This window comes from Tamandua tetradactyla, chromosome 7 (genome assembly GCF_023851605.1).
Source record: "Tamandua tetradactyla isolate mTamTet1 chromosome 7, mTamTet1.pri, whole genome shotgun sequence".
Lineage (NCBI taxonomy): Eukaryota > Metazoa > Chordata > Mammalia > Pilosa > Myrmecophagidae > Tamandua > Tamandua tetradactyla.
The window spans coordinates 63,682,077-63,699,616 of NC_135333.1; the positions used below are offsets into that span (position 1 = coordinate 63,682,077).

General features: G+C 34.1%; 1 protein-coding gene across 6 annotated transcripts in view; it reads right to left on the reverse strand.

Moving 5' to 3' along the window:
- WNK1 (WNK lysine deficient protein kinase 1) overlaps nucleotides 1–17,540 on the reverse strand; it is a 194,163-nt gene that overhangs the window by 69,664 nt on the left and 106,959 nt on the right. For all 6 annotated transcript variants that reach the window (XM_077169637.1, XM_077169635.1, XM_077169634.1 and 3 more), the window contains exons 3-4: nucleotides 14,429–14,649; nucleotides 11,123–11,280 (exon numbers count right to left, since the gene is read on the reverse strand). In XM_077169637.1, the coding sequence (XP_077025752.1) occupies nucleotides 11,123–11,280; nucleotides 14,429–14,649 (379 nt within the window). The remainder of the gene's footprint in view (nucleotides 1–11,122; nucleotides 11,281–14,428; nucleotides 14,650–17,540) is intronic.

A 17,540-nucleotide genomic window follows, 5' to 3' on the forward strand; every position in this document is an offset into this window, starting at 1 on the left:
TGTTTATCAGACAGTGGCTCAAATACCTTTTTGTGAAAATCAAATATCGGTTAATCTGAGGGCAAGGAACTATGATACACAATTTTTAGCCCTGAGCTGTAGGTGAGCAATTCTTTAATCAGTAAGGCTTGGCTCTCTTTTTTATCTACTCATCATACATAGTTAATCATAATTGCTGGGTTAGGTACAGACAGGAGAAAATTTAATACCAAACACCCATATAATTTGCACTTTAAAAATGCACTACCATGTAATTATAACTTGATTTCTTTAGCAGCATTATATTTTCATTTCTTTTCCATAAAGAAATACTAAAATTCCATACTCCTGAGACATTTTAAGTGTCAACATTTATTTGTTTAGAGAAATAACCAGGAGCTGAATTCACAAGATTAATCAGAGACATTTATCACTAAATAGAGACAGCCCAGCCAGCCAGTCATTGCATCTTTAATAGCAGCTTACAAAACAGTAGAGTCATTGTCTCCTGATAGTTAATGAAATTCACCCCAGTTTCAAATTAAAAATTTCAGAAAACCAAAAAAGGCTGACTGTTGAGAAAGGTAACAGAAAATAAGATGTTTAAGTATATGAATGTACTTAATAGTATGTATGCTGTACTGACTTGTTTTGTTAAAAAAAATAATAAATATTGTTAGAAGATAAAAGATACTGGTTCATAAATTCTTTTGTTTAAAATTCAGAATCATCACTCCAAGCAGTAATACTGGGTTTTAAGATGCTATTTACTCTTAGCCTAATACCACGGATAAGCATGACTATGGTTATGAGAAATGGCTATTACATTAAAATTTGATGTTTTCATCACAGAATTTAAGTGATACTTTGCTCAACACAGAGAAAAGACTACCTACAAACTCTCAGAGCTAATAATTTAAGTAGCTTGGTGCTTAGACTGAGATTCTCATATCTATTCAAGTACAGATACTAATAGCATTCATACAGAAGAACATCACCACTACTTTTGCAGATTAGCAATTACTTAGAGAACTCTTCAGCGGACAATTGAAATAAAAGTTCTGGTCATGTGTTTAAGAACAGGAATCAGTAAGCTTTTCTGTTAAGGGCCAGATAGTACATATTCTAATCTTTATGGACCACAGTCTCTGATTAACTTACTCAACTCTGCCACTGTTGTGAAGAGCTACACATAATAATTTGTATACTAATGGGCTTGGTTGCATTCCAATAAAACTTCATTTGTGGACAATGAAATGAGAATTTCGTATAATCTTTCATGTCATGAAATAGTCTTCTTTTGACTCCCCCCCCAATTATTAAAAAATGTAAAAAATAATTTTTAACTCTCAGGATACACAAAAATGAGCTGCAGGCTGGATTTGTCCTGCAGACCATAGTTCTCTGATTTAGGGAATAAAAGAATGAAAGAAAAGTAATAGTGAGTTAGAAAATAAAACACAAATTATTCTATACACAAACAGTAAATTTTACAGGCCTAAATTATAAAATTACGTATTTAACCTCAATCAGATACATGCTATTATCGATTGAGTTTATCTTCCTAAGGTATATGTATTTGCAATGAGCATTTATTTTCATAAACATTAAATGGAAAAGAACAATCTAACTGAAATAAACTCTAACTCTTAAATACCTAACCCTCACACCGCAGATAAATTTCTCTAAATTTCAATTAAGAAGTGAGGACATCAGGAATAGAAATATGGTAGATACTGGGTAATTAGAGCTGAAGGGATATAGATTGTGCAACAAGACTGACTGTAAAAATTCAGAAATGGATAGCACAATACTTCCTAATTGTAGTACAATAATGTCAGTATACCCAATGAAGCTGAATGTGACAATGATAGAGGGAGGAGGCGTGGGGGCACAAATGAAACCAGAAGGAAAGACAGTTGATAAAGACTGAGATGGTATAATCTGGGAATGCCTAGAGTGGACAATGATAGTGACTAAATGTACAAATTAAAATGTTTTACATGAGGAAGAACAAAGGAATGTCAATATTGCAGGGGGCTGTAAATAGATGGTAATCCATATTTAAAAATTTTAACTTACGTGTGAGACTAAAGCAAAAAATGTTTATTTGGTACAAAATTTATATTTTGATTAGTGCGTTTCCTAATGTAATTTATATGGACAGTTTAATTGAACACCGTAAGTACATGAAACTTTGAACAGGGCATGAGATTTTGTAGGTTTGTTCAGAGGGATGCCCCGATAAATCCCAGAGTGATTCGAACCATGAATAAAGAAGTGCTTGCAAAGTCCCTTTGGGGGAATGGCGAGAAAGGGGAAAAATTCAACTTTCCCATTTGGAGAATATTCTCGCAAGAAGTGGGGACAACCAAATCAACAGGCTAAGCCCTCAATTTTGGGGACTGTTCACATGAAACTTATCCCTGCAAAGGACAGAATAAGCCTACTTAAAATTAGGCCTAAGAGTCACCCTCAGAAAATCTCTTTTGTTGCTCAGATGTGACCTATCTCTCTTTCAGCCAACATGGCAAGCAAACTCACTGCCCACCCCTCTCTATGTGGGACATGACTCCCAGGTGTCCAAACCTCCCTGGCAACATGCGACAAAAATCCTAGAATGAGCTGGGACTCAGCATCAACTGAAAGGGGGAAGAGAGAAATGATACAAAATTAAGTATCAGTGGCTGAGAGATTTCAAACAGAGTCAAGAGGTTATCTTGGAGGTTATTCTTATGCATTATATAGGTATCCCCTTTTTAGTCAGGGTACATTAGGCTGGAGAGAAATGCCTGAAACTATAGAGCTATGTTCCAGTAGCCATGTTTCTTGAAGGTGATTGCATAATGATATAACTTTTGCAGTGTGAATGTGTGATTATGAAAACCTTGTGTCTGATGCTCCTTTTATCTACCTTATGGATAGATGAGTAAAATGTATGGATTAAAAAATAAATAAATAATGGGGGAACAAATGTTAACATAAATTTAATAGATTGAAATGCTAGCGATCAATGAAAGGGAGGGGTAAGGGGTATGGTATGTATAGAATTTTTTTTCTCTTTTCTTTTTATTTCTTTTTCTGAATTGATGCAAATGTTCTAAGAAATTATCATGATGATGAATAAACAACTATGTGAAGAAAAAACAACAGCTGCTATTAAACAAATAGGAAACTATAACTGTTGGAGAGGATGTGGAGAAATTGAGACACTTATACACTGCTGGTGGGAATGTATAATGGTGCAGCCACTATGACAGACTGTTTGGCACTTCCTTAGGAAGCTAAATATCGAGTTGCCCTATGACCCAGCAATAGCACCACTTAGTATATACCCAGAAGAGCTTAAAGCAACAACACAAACAGGCATTTGCATACTGATGTTCATAGCAGCATTATTCACAATCGCCAAAATATGGAAACAAAACAAATGCCCATCAACAGATGAGTGGATCAACAAAATGTGGTATATACATATGATGGAATATTATGGAGCAGTAAGACAAAATGACGTCCTGAAGCATGTGACAAGATGGAAGAGGCTTGAGGACATATTGCTCAGTGAAATCAGCCAGACACAAAAGGATAGATACTGCATGATTCCACTTTTATGACCAGCATAAAGGTATAATCAGAGGTTTATAATACAGAATATACGGGATTTAGAGATACATAGAAGCTGGAGATGGGTGAACCATTAGCTAATGAGGTTGAATTCCAATGTAAGGGAACAGATAGGAGTGAAGGTGGTTCTCTAGTGGGTCTATAAATAATATTACCATATTGAAGATGAACAAGATTGAAGGGGTTATATAGATCTACATGTCCCACTGACTCACACATGAAACATGAATTAGTTCTCACAAGAATTACTTCAAAGATATGATTCTTGTACAAAGAGTGTTTAAGTCCAGGGTACAGGGGGAAAACTGCTATTGCATGCTATGAGCTAGGTTCAAAAGGAAACCATCAGCACTACCACAGCAACAGCAGAAGTAAATAATGGGGGGAGGGACAAGAGTTAAGAGGAGCTTTAGATTTCTTGTTTGGTGAGAGTGTGTTTACTGGTTTTCTTTCTCTTGGGAACAATGAAATTATCTAAAATTGAGAATGTTGATGGACTGTGGACTTTGGGGCCTCTATATGATGCCTGATGAATGTAGGTGGCTGAAAGATGCACTGACGGAGAAGTAGATTGGCGAACGATGGTGTATACTTATGAACGAAGGTTGTATAGCTACAAAAAGTAACAAAAGTCATGAGGCATGCAACGGTGTGAATGAACATGTGGGACACTTGGTGAGACAAAATAAGCCAGAAACAAAAGAACAAGAATAGTATGGTCACCTTTAGAAAATGTTTAGAAGAAAATAGGGGACTAGATTGTAAGCTTTTAGAGCAGACACATTAAGTCTGCAGTGGTGATTATTATTTCTGGATTTTGAGAGGCTGTTTTATATATATAACCAGATATTTAGAGATAAAAATAAAACCGAACAGGTTGGGGTTAAAGTAATTCAGAACACAGAAGTAGGGAAGACAGTGTTTATATTTTAGAACCACACATACTCTTTGAGACCAACGGAAGAAAGGTTTATTTGGTCTGGGACTGAAATTTTCCGTAGTGCATAATCTAATTCAACCTATTAGTACAGCTGATGAGTAAAACATATGGATTAAAAATAAATACATAATAGGGGGAACAAATGTTAAAATTAAAATATATATATTGAATAGATGAAATATTAGTGATCAATGAGAGGGAGGCATAAGAGGTATGGTATGCATGAGCTTTTTCTTTTTATTTCTTTTCCTGGAGTGATACAAATGTTCTAAAAAAATGATCATGGTGATGAATATACAACTATGTGATGATATTGTGAGCCATTGATTATACACCATGTATGCAATGTTTGTATGTTAAGAATATGTGTTCTTGTACATTGTTGTATCAATAAAAATTTAAAAAACAAACGAACAGTAAATCTCTCTAATCCATCGTCTTTGGACATCTGTACGGCAACTCCTTCTTTCAGACTATCAGTCATTCCTCCAGATAACCACAAATGTCTCTACCTGGATTTTCATACCTCAACTTTCCTTACAAATTCATTCTCCATTCTGCAGCTAGAATCATCTGTCTAAAATTAAAAAATTTAAGTCTGACCTCATGACACTTAGCCAATTTAAGTGCTGCAATACTTCCCCCTAGTGCTCAGCATGAATGCTAAGATTTCTTTTCCTTCCTTAGGAAGGAAACCTCTTTCTTTTCCTTCTTCCAATTCTAAAGACATATACAATTATAGATCTCCCATAAGAAAATGCCTTTGTTAGTTATTCTCCAACTTTTTTTTTCTTTATAATGGCACTTCTCTAACCTGTCCAAACGTGATTAGCGGACTTTCCTATGCACTTTGTTTCTTTCTTCTTTTTTTTTTTACTATCCCAAGAGTAATTGTTTTCATACTATATTGTAATTGATTGGTTTACTTGCCTGCTTCCCTTCCCTAATAAGTTCCTTAGAGACAGGGACTGTATTTTACTTAGCAATAATATTCACTACCTAGGCTCTCAGAAAAAAAGTCTAGAACATAGCAGAGACTTAAATACTTGAATGGACTGTTGTCACTAAACAAGAAAACATCAGAAGCCACACAGATTTAAATAAATGAGTTAATGTCTATAAAAGATATTTCAGATCTTTCCTAAGAAGAATTTTATAAAATATCAGTGCTCAAATATTGGGCATACCAATTTAAATTTTAGGGATATCCAATTTCTAGGGTTACTACAACTTCCTTCCCAAACCTTCCCTGAAAGTTAGGTAAAAAAAAAAATCAACCAATATGACAAATCACTATGTGAGGTATGTCTGCTGCAATACAATCTGATATATGATTGAATTTACGTATTTGAACTGAAATAACAATTCTTATAAAATCTTTCAAAAACAATTTGGAGGTTCAGATTTATTTCTAGCCAATGTTTTGATTGTGAAGTAGTCATTATTTCTAGTAAATTCAGTATTACCTAATGAAAAGAAATAAAATTCTAACCAATTTAAAGAAAGAAATTTTTCCCCCTTAGGAAAACTAATAACATAAAAGTAATTCACTCATACAATTTTACTATTGCTAGAATTAACCTTTAAAAATTAGAAAACTTTTACTGGTTATTTCACTAAAAAAGCTGAGACATGCATGTTCTTCTCACATATACAGATTGTTTAATTTCAATGAGAGCAGAAGTTGAGAGATTAGGAGCTGGTCTCTTTCTTTTCACTGGAAAATTCCCCCAGAAGCTAACCTCTTTGCAGTTTCAAGAGTTTTGTTTTTTGAACTTTATCCCTAACCTCTGTTGATTAATTAAGAGTCAGCTATTCTCTTCAATTCTTTTCTCACTGGCAAAACATATACCAGCTCTTGCCAAAGCTTTATCTTTCTTTAAGATTTCAAAATTCAGTAAAAAAATATAGTTAAAGAATATTATTTTGAAGTAAACCACATCCCAGGAATGCAAGGTTGGTTTAACAAATGAAAAATACTTAATGTAATGAAACAAAAACCAGATGATCATCTCAATAGATAATCATCTATTTTTGTCATGAGGAAATATGACAAAATCCAATGTCCTTTTTATAATAAGAAACACTCAACAAAGTAGGAACAGAAGGGAACTTAATCTGATAAAGGGTATCAACGAAAAATCCACAAAGACTGGATGCTCTCGTTCTAAGATCAGGAACAACACAGGACGTCCACTTTTGTCACTTCTATTTAATATTGTACTGGAGGTTCTAGCTGGGGTAATCAGTCAAAAAAAGGGGTAGGAGAAAGGGTTAGTGGAAGGAAGTCCTCCTGATTGGAAAGAAGTAAAGCTAACTAGGTGACATGATCTCAAATACAGAAAATTCTAAGGTATCTACTAAAAAACCATTAGAACTAATAAATGAGTTCAGCAAGGCTGCAAGACACCATTAAAATAAAAAGTCAATTGTACTTATTTCTATGCACTTGCAATTAACAATCCAAAAATGGAATTAAGAAAACAGTTCTATTTACAATAATATTAAAAGAATAAAATACTTAGAAGTGAATTTAACTGAAGTGCAAAATAAATTCAGAGAACTATAAAGCATTGTTGAAAGAAACAAATCTAAATAAATTGAAAAACATCCCATGTTCATGGATCAGAAGACTTAACATTGAGATTGCAACACTCCACCAATTGGTCTATGGATTCAATACAATATCTATCAGCATTCCAGGTGACTTCTCTGTAGAGTATTAAAATATGACTGTTAACTATAGTCCATAGTTTGCAATAGGTGTATCTTTCTCCATATACTACTCTATTATTAACTACTTGTAACAGTAAATGTAAATGATTTATATTTGTTCTAGTTCATGACAGAAATTTTTATATTTAATATTATTAATCATAGTCATTGTCCACCACAGGGTTCCCTGTATTATAGAGTCTTATGTTTTATCTTCTAGCTTTCCTTCTAGTGACACACGCAACTCTAAACTTTTGTTATCAACCACAATCACACATAAACTTCTGTGTTGTTAATTACACTCACTGTAAGTAATGAAATGGAACAATGAAATGTTCTAAAATTGACTGTGGTGATGAATGCACAACTATGTGATGATACTGTGAACCACTGATCGTATGCTTTGGATGAATTGTACGGTGTGTGAATACTAAGGCTCAGAAGTGATTTGACTAAAGCCACATAATAAAAACATCTTTTCTGCAGAGTAACATTATTCAGGCAATATAATCTATAAATCCATTTTGATCCATAGCAACTTTTGTTATTTTTTCCTCAGTTTGAATCTATTAGCCTATATTTCCTCCACTACTGGTAATATAGAATTGAGAACATAGAAAACTGAAGATTAATAAAGCAATCTAAGCTACTATAGTTTATCACATGGAATAAATAAATCATACATAAGAATTTGTTCTTTCCTACTTACATACACACAAGCATAAACAAAATTCACTCTTTATGTAATAGTGTTATCAATGCTAAAAAAAGCAATTTTAGAAGCTTGGTGCTGTTTGGCAATAATTATTTTTCCTGATTATCTCAAAATTCCACCAAGATTACTGTACACCTTTTCACTCTTGAGGGCCATCCTTTTTTTCTATGCTCCTCATAAAATGACAACTAATATTTCACAGAAAACAACCAGAGCCTATTTTAGTACCTAGTCGAAACTGTGATAATCAATCAGGAGGTTTTAGTATCTTCATTTTACAAAGAACAAAAACTAAAGTACAGAGAAAAGTGAACCCAAAAGTATACTCCCCCATATTGATCTTAATACCTTACCTCAAAGCTCAGGAAAAAAACCTTCCTTTCAAAGGGGCTTACATTACACCAGGCTCCAAAAGACTAATGAATGCTGTACATTACACTCTTCAATTTATTCCTTCTACTATTTCAAACTTTCCTTTTCCTCTGACTCCTTTCAAAAATCTATACACAAACAAGTTCTAATTCATCTTTAAATCAAAACAGCAGAACAGCAGAAAAACAAAACAAGACACTTATCAAGAGCCACAAGTGCACCTCTTAATCACTGACCTCTAACTCTTTGTTCTGAGATGACAGACGGGATTTTTGAGAAGGGATAACCCACTTGACTGATTCTTGTCCATCACTCCTTCCAACTACAAGACGAGAGTCTCACCCTATTTGATCATTTTTCCTTTCCTTTAACTATATTACGGTGTTTGGCACCTCAGCGCTCTTATATATACTATTCCCGCTTTTTGGAATATTCTCTCACTCTAGCTTCCGTTTTATCCCCTTTTGACAAATCACACAACAGCTCTTTTTGCAAAACCTTACACACTCTATATGTGAGCTGAACACTATGCCCCAAGGTTTCTAGTACTCATTTCCATTAGAATACTGGCCACATTGTAATTGCAATTGCTTCCTTACATGTTCATCTTCTATAGAGAGTAAGTGAAGAGTAAAAAACAAGGAGTCAAATATAGCTCTTGAGGCTTCAATAATAAAAGGGAAAGTCATCTAGTAAATAGCCCACCCAACTCCCAAAGTAAGAAGGCAAAATGTAAATAATTTCGCATTTATTCATGGGGGAAGAAAAGAGTATGATAATGAGAAACTTGAATTTGAATTAATGATATTCATACAGAAATACAAAATGCAGACTAACACTCTAGCAGCATAACAGCTGAACAATTATTAGCATACTTATCAGAATTACCTGAAGGAAATTACCAAATCACCTTTCCCCTGCCTCAGATCTGGTTTGAGTTGAGAATCAATGATTTAGCAGAACTATCATGAATTAGAACCTGGGGATGGGATGGAATAGTTTGAGACTATAAACATAACAGTAATGCCTCAGGAAAAAGACTTGGAGACATACCCCAATAAAGATAACTGATAAAAAGTCACTCCAGTTATAAAGCCAGGACTAACTTAAAAGTAATGCGCTTCTCATGCAAACAACAGATATTATTATTGGGTACGAAGACCCAATTAGTTCTTATCGCTAATGTTGAATTAAATGAATTGTCTGCTATGTCTATCACATAGTAGAACTCATATAAAAGACATTTAAGGAATATACATAGCAATTCTAATTAATGAGGCAAACAAATACCTCTTGCAGGACTACCTAAAGCAAAATATTTCCCATCTGTTTTCAGAAAAATAACAAATAATCACCCTGACAAGCTATCAGATCTATAAAGAATTTATAACCACATTTTCTAACATGTTAAAATTAAACGAAATTGCATCACTAAAATGGTAACTGGATACTATGTATCTCTTGATGTAATGTAATATTTAGAGTAGTGGTTCTTTTCTCGATCAGGAATCCTTTGCACTCTGAAAAATTACCAAGGAACCCAGGCAGCTTTTATTTATGTGGGCAAAGATAGAAATTAAAATTGAGAGTTTAAACACATTGAATTCATTTACAAATCACAGTAATAAACCCATTAAGTACTAATATAAATAACATTTTTTTAAAACTCTCTTTTCCAAAATAACAAAAAATTAATGCAAAGACTGGTATTGTCTCACATTTCTGCAATCTTTTTACTATATGGCTTCCTAGCAGATAAGTGGATTTTTATATCTCCTGCATTTAATCTGTTGTAATATTGCACGTCATGTAGCTACTAGAAAACTACATTGTATACTCTTGTGTGAATGAGAATGCAAAAGACAAAATTATTTTGACATCGATTCTCCCTCCCCTATCACTTTAAAGCAAACTTCTGTTTACAGAAATAATGAAAACAGAATAATAAATATCACAAGAAAGCAAATAGATAAATCCAAAATGTGAACCAATCCGCATCTTAAACAATTCATCTTATTTCTTCAACAAATCAACGGTATGCAGAAAAAAGGGGAGCAACAGTTCTAAATTGAAAGAGATGTAAAAGACTAACCAAATATCTTTTGTGATCTTGCTGGACCCTATTCTGAACTGGCTACAAAAGGACATTTTTAAAACAATGGAGGAAATCTGTATAGGTTCAGAGCATCCAGAGATACTGAAAATATTAATTTTTTATTAGATATGGCATGGTTAGGTAAGAAAAGTACCTCCTATGTGCTTATGATTATGTACCTAATAACTATATTTCAGACTTCAACTGGTCAAGTCTAGAAAATACCTGCCAGCAGAGATAAACTGGCATGGATAATTTAAGCTATAGTAAGGCAATTAATTTGCATCTTAAAAATGGTGGGTACTTACGTACGATTTAATAGATTAAGAAATCAAAGTAAGTCATCATTAAGGAAAAGTTTGTGAACAAATTAAATCACCTAGTTAAAGGCATTAATTTTAACTCAGAAACTAAGCTTTATGGTAGGAGGGAATGAGAGCTTAGACGAATAAATAGAAAGTTGAAATGCAGGGGATGAGTATGCTTCTAAACATAATAGATCTTCTTTTTCATTTCTGTTCTCCCAGTATTATGTGCAATAACTTTGTCCACAGGTCAACCATCCCCATCAATACCTTATGCTTTCTATTCCTGTCCCCTTTTGCACGGTTCAATGTTATACAGCTTGGGATTCCCTTTGAGATATGACCCAAAGTCACTAATCAGTTAGGGAAAGACTTACACTGGTCACACGACGGTAGATCTGTGCAGCATTTTGGCACTCTGAGTAAGGGTATTCAGATGTGGCCATCTCAAGCATGCACATCCCAAAAGCATAAACATCAACGGATTCATCATATTTTTCCTCATACATCTCAGGGGCCATGAACTCTGGGGTACCTTAAATTAAAAGAACAAGTCAGACTAAATGTGAGCAGAAGCTGCAGATGTTACTCACTGGAGGGAGAAATAGAGGATTTGACCTGTGAGAGAGAAGAAAGTGGAAGGGGAAAACAAAAAGAAAGAAGTGGAAGTGTAGGTGGGAGGGGGGGGATTTCTTAGTCTGTTCCATCAAATATCTTATAGATCTTCCACTGCAAAGCCTTTATATAATGAGACAAAATAAAGTATCAGTGGCTGAGAGATTTCAAACAGAGTCGAGAAGTTATTCTGGAGGTTATTCTTAGACATTATATAGATATCCCCTTTTTAGCTATGGTATATTAGCATGGCTAGAGGGAAGTACCTGAAACTGTAGAACTGTGTTCCAGTAGCCATGTTTCTTGAAGATGATTGCATAATGACATAGCTTTTGCAATGTGTCTGTGTGACTGTGAAAACCCTGTGTCTGATGCTCCTTTCATCTATCGTATGGACAGGTGAGTAAAAAATACAGAGAATAAATAAATAATAAGGGGAACAAAGGTTAAAATAAATTGAGTAGATTGAAATATTAGTGGTCAATGAGAGGGAGGAGTAAGGAGTATGGCATGTATGAGTTGTTTTTTTTTTTAACCTTCTTTTGCTGAAGAGATGCAAATGTTCAAAAAAATGGTCATGGTGATAAATATACAACTATGTGATGATATTGTGAGTCATTGATTGTAACCATTTCAAGAATGTTTGCATGTCAAGAATGTTTGTATGTTTGTTTGTTGTTCATAATAAAAATATTTAAAAAAGAAGAAACTAGAACAGGGTCAAGTATCTATTTATTTACTGTTTCAAATGGATTAGTCATACAATATGTCAAACTAGAGACCTGGATAAAAGACCAACATATATCGAAAACAAATAGAGACTAGCAAGGAACAAAGCAGATCTAATGGCATCTACCTATAAAATGAGGGTTGAAAAAGCTCACAATACCTGCCTGCCCCCTACTATATGATAATTGTAAGGTTAACATACACAGATAGTCTCTTGCCATTAACCTCCATCTAGTCAGTTTCACTTTTAAAGAGGCCTTGCAACGAAAAAATGGATATTCAATAATTTTTTTAATCATAAAGTCAAAAAGGCCACTCACCAGAGCCCTTTTTTCTTCACATACTTACCATCCCAACTGCAGTACACAAATAAGCCTACTGCAGACACAAAGAAATATAGTGCAGAACATCCTACAGGCAAAGACAAATATATACACACAGAACTCAAATAGAGACTGAGTTGTTAGTACAGAGTATGTGATCTGACAAGACCAGGTTTTGCAATGCTTCCAAATAAATAAATCCAAATACCTCAAATTACAGGGCCTTTCAGATAATAAGTTTGCATTTAAAAAACAAAGAAAGGAGGAAAGGGAGAGGAAAAATAAAAAAGAAAAGAAAAAAAATCCTCTCCTGGGCCAGAGATTTTAAAATGCCAATGACAATTCAAGAAATATTTCTTGTAAAGAAGATGAAAAGGAAATTCAACTTTATTTTTTTTCCTTCATTCTTCTTGCTAATATGGTTCTAAGAAAATGTAAAAACTACACTCAAATTACATGCAAATTATTGGTGCTCTATGCTTTTCCCTCTCTATTAATACTTAGGATTTCTGTTCACTTTAAAAATTAATGGCTTTCTTTTGTTGTTGTTGACCCCACTGGGAGATGAGGGAAGGACTAGAGTGTTTGTGAAGTTTCAAGATTTTAAAGTATGATATCCTTTTTTTAAAGAGGGAAAGCTTTTCAAAATAATAGATTATTTTTCCAGCTGCTACTCTCTAACATACAGTTGAAAGTCTGAAAGGACAACCATGTTCTTAAGATTAGTGAGTCTCAACAGGGGGGTGATTTTGCCCACCAGGGGACATTTGGCAATATCTGGAGAAATGCGGAGATGTAAATTTGGGTTACAAAAACCAGGGAAAGGGTAGAGGGTATGCTACTGGCATCTAGTGGGTAGTGGCCACGTGATACTAAAGTACATCGCATAATAAACGGGACAAGCCTGCATAAGAAATATCCAGTCCAAAATGTCAATAGTACTGAGTTTGAAAAACTCCATTTCAAATATACCACAAGTTCTGTTAAGTGAGAATAAGAAAAAACTCAATACAACTAAATGTTATTAATGAAGTTTTTTTTTTTTTTCTTTCTAAAGGACCATGATCATAATTTTATTTTGGCTTCTTTTGGTTTAGTACCTGGAATAATCCTTAGTGGTTATAAACATAAAGCTGTGAAGATGCAGACGTTATATATTTCTCTGCATTACACTTAAATAATTCAAACATTCCAAGGGGTATGTTTTTGACAGGAGACACTGAAATAAGAATCTCTTGAAACGAGTCTTCCAAATAAAATATTTCAGCCATGAAAGCTTAATTTCTCCTATTTCCAGAATATCTGTTAAAATTAATGTAGCTCAGGGGTTTACAAGCACTTAGGTGAGACACTTTAGTCTGAGAGGTAAAACAATGATGTGTCTAGAAGGCAGTTTTTTGTCTCATTTCCACAGACCTCTAATCCTCTGTGCATCACTTTCTAATTAACAGAAACTCTCAATAAATTTCATTGTGATGTCTGGGACTATTACTAGAATAATACTGTGTAGTATTAAATTACTAGATAACTCAAATACCTTAGCTTTGTTCCATTTGCATCTCTAATAAAGTTATTTGGCCATGCAAAAAATAATAAATGAAATTTTAACAGGCTGCTATTCTTAAGAAAAAAAAATCTGATGTTTTAGAAATTAAACTACATATAAATCCATTTCCTTTAAGGGATAAGTGACACACTGCACCTATATAAATAGTATATAATATTAAGTTTCAACAGAATGACCTCAGTAAGATTAACAGTTATATGAAATTTATCAATGAAGCTCACCTCAACTTCTCTCCACGTAACTTCACAAAACATCAGTAGTCTTCAAGATGATTCTAGAAGCATAAATCTAGAGAGCCCCATGTCATAAATAGAACTGATTGCTTTCTGGGTTCAAGCTACAGCTTTCTGAAAGTGTATTTTATTTACAAAAGCTCTTAAAAGGGTCAGGTTTCTAAATAAAAGACTGTCAGAAGAACAATTAAGCTCCAAGATACACCTGAAACATACCTATCACACTCTTAGCAAAAGAAGCCCGCTTCAGAGTTGCCAGACCTAGGTCTCCAATCTTGACTGAGCCTGTAGGGCCAGTGATAAAGATGTTGTCACACTTAAGATCCCGGTGAATAATAGGTGGAGTTCGAGTATGAAGAAACTGAAGTCCTTTAAGGATCTGACGGCACCAGCTTCTTAGGACTTTGATCTTCATCACTTTAAATCTTTTCAGGTACCTAGAATAAAAAGGCAAGATACATCGAACAAGTTATCAATGATATGAATTATTGCTTTGAAGAATTCAACTAAATTCTAGCATACCTGAGATGGGAATATCAAATTCAGAATGTTAAAATTCAGTAATCTTAAAAGTTAGTGCTACTTTCAGTAAGGTAAAAAGAACTAGGATAGTTTAAAATGAAAATTATATTAAGGGGCACAGAAAAGTAAGTTTTCAAAATACTTTTTCATCTAAACAAGTAACTAGACTTTTTGTAAAAGAATAGGAGATCAAATTGATTCTGTCAACACTGGCAGTATCTAAATATTTCACAGCAGAAAATAATTAGTGGTTGGTAAGAGAATTCTTGTAACAAAGCACAAAAATAAATTCCTTAAAATTAGTTCACCATTAAAATGCTTTAAAAGTTAAGAAGGGAAGTTCTGTTTCTGTTAAGGTGGTATAGTTCTTATTGGATATGGATATAATTATAAATGCCAGACAAAAAAATGTAAAATAAACTATTCAAAGGATATAAAAAGCAACAAAAAACAAGCATAAAATGACAGGGAATTCACACTGAAAGAAGGGACAGCACTGTATGCATTTCCTACTCTTTATACCTTTTCTCTTGAGGGAGAGCTCTGTGAGTCAGCTAAATCCCAGACAGACGCGTCTAGCCTTAGTGGTTGAAAAGTAAGGACAGAATTCAGGATGACCACAGCACCCAGAACAGCATTATCCAACAGAATCTGCTCTGATGATGGAAATGTTCAAGGATGGTATCTAGGAGCCAAATGTAGCTATTTATATTTAAATTTAGATTAATTAAAATTAAAAACTCAGTTTCTCAGTTGCACTAACCACATTTTAGGCAATGTAGATTACAGAATATTTCTAGCATCACAGGAGGTTCCGTTGGACAGCAGATATCTAGAAGGTATAAGGTGGGGGGGGATCCCATAAAGGAGGAACAGAAGGAGAGGCCCAAATTCTGCATATTCACTCTGCCCAAATCCGGCTGACATCTGATATATATATATATATATATATATATATATATATATATATATATATATGGGGAGGTGGGGGAGGAGATCCCTGACAGTGCAGCAAATGCTACAAGAATTGAACAGAAATCTCTGATGCTCCCAACTGTAGGGAAAATAAAGTATGGGGAATGATTTGGGTAAGTTAACTGCCTGATTAAAAAAAAAAAAAACCATCACTGCTCTCTCCACCATGTGGTACAAGCCATTCAGGAGTGAAAATCTCCCTCACAAAGTGGGGTGTGACTCCAGGGATGAGCCTGGCCCTGGCACCCTGGGTTCAACAACATATCTCAGACCAAGCTGGGAAAAAGAAGTGTAATAAAATTAAGATATCAGTGGCCAAGAGAGATCAAATGGGGTCAAGTGGCTACTTTGGAGGCTACTCTTACGCAAGCTTCAGTTAGATGGTGCTAAGTTCCATGGTTTGCTAAACCCCAAACAAAATCACTCCTGTTGACTCTTAAGAACATCTAGGGCTCGAAGTAAGACTCTATAAAGGTTTCATGAAGTAGGTTTGCCTTCCTGGAACATACAATTTCCAGAGGGCTCCTAGATCAGATACATCCTCAAACTCAGAGGGATCAGCCTTTCCAAGATTATCAATTACATCACCCAATCCTTAAGTGTGGACACTCCTTTTCAACATGAGAAAGTCAGAACAGGCATTGCCCAAAGATCCCTATCGACTGGGAGAAAGAGAAAGCGGTATAACAGAGAAAATGGGATTTAACAAATGAGTATGGCTGCTGAATCACTATAATAATATTCCTTCTAGCCTTCATTGTTTTGGAGCAGCTAGAAGGAAAAATCCGAGAAGATGGAATGCTGTCCATGACACACTGTGATCTGTTCTGTACTACTTGTTGATGTGTGCTATGAAAATTATTGCTTTTTGCTTTAAATATATGCTTTATTTTACAATTAAAAAAAAAAACCTAAAAAAGAAAATGAATACGCCTTAAGAGAAACAAAACAGAATCCAGAGTCTCTACAATATATCATTCACATAGTTCTGGTTACAATTCAAAATACTTAGACATACGAGAAACAGGACACTGACCGATATGCAAAAGAACAGGCTAGTGATTATAACCATGCTTACGGAAGTGAAGGAAATTCCCATAATGAATTAACAGACAAACTACAGAAAAAAAAACGAATTGAAATTGATAGAAGAATCAGTGAAGCTGAAAATAAAAAGTAATTATACATGCAATATCTGTATTTCTTATCATAAGCCCATTTAGCTTTATTCCATAGGATTTTTGGACTATACAGTATTTATATGATCTTAACACCTTATATATAAGAAGGTGTGTATATTAATTCAATTATGGCCTTAAAATATTTTAAGAGTATAAATACCCTTATTTGCTGCAAAAAACAATGTGTACATACTTGCTTTTTAGCAATATTTTTAAGTGCTCCATTTTAATGCCAACATTGTCTTTGGGCAATACAAACTGGTCATTAATAGGTAATGCATATATATATGCTTCTTTTCTGTCAACTAATGAAGGTCAACATTGCCTGAATGTCATAATGAAACACATCTCTGTTTAAAAGTATATAATTGAAAAAGAAATTAAAAAACAAAGGTAATTTTCTTAAACTTGAAAAAAATAGAAATTACATAATTTTAGAAACAGAAAAAAGAGTGTAATAAATGAACAGGGCGTTTGAAACATGGAGGACAATATCAAAGGATTAGTAAACATATAAGTGGGTCTCTAAAAGATAAGGTAGAGAAAATGTGGCAGGAAAAATTATTTAAAGAAATAATAGACAAAAATTTCCCAAGTTGGAAGAATACAAATTTAGAGTCAATAAATCAAGCAAACCCCAAGCAAGATAA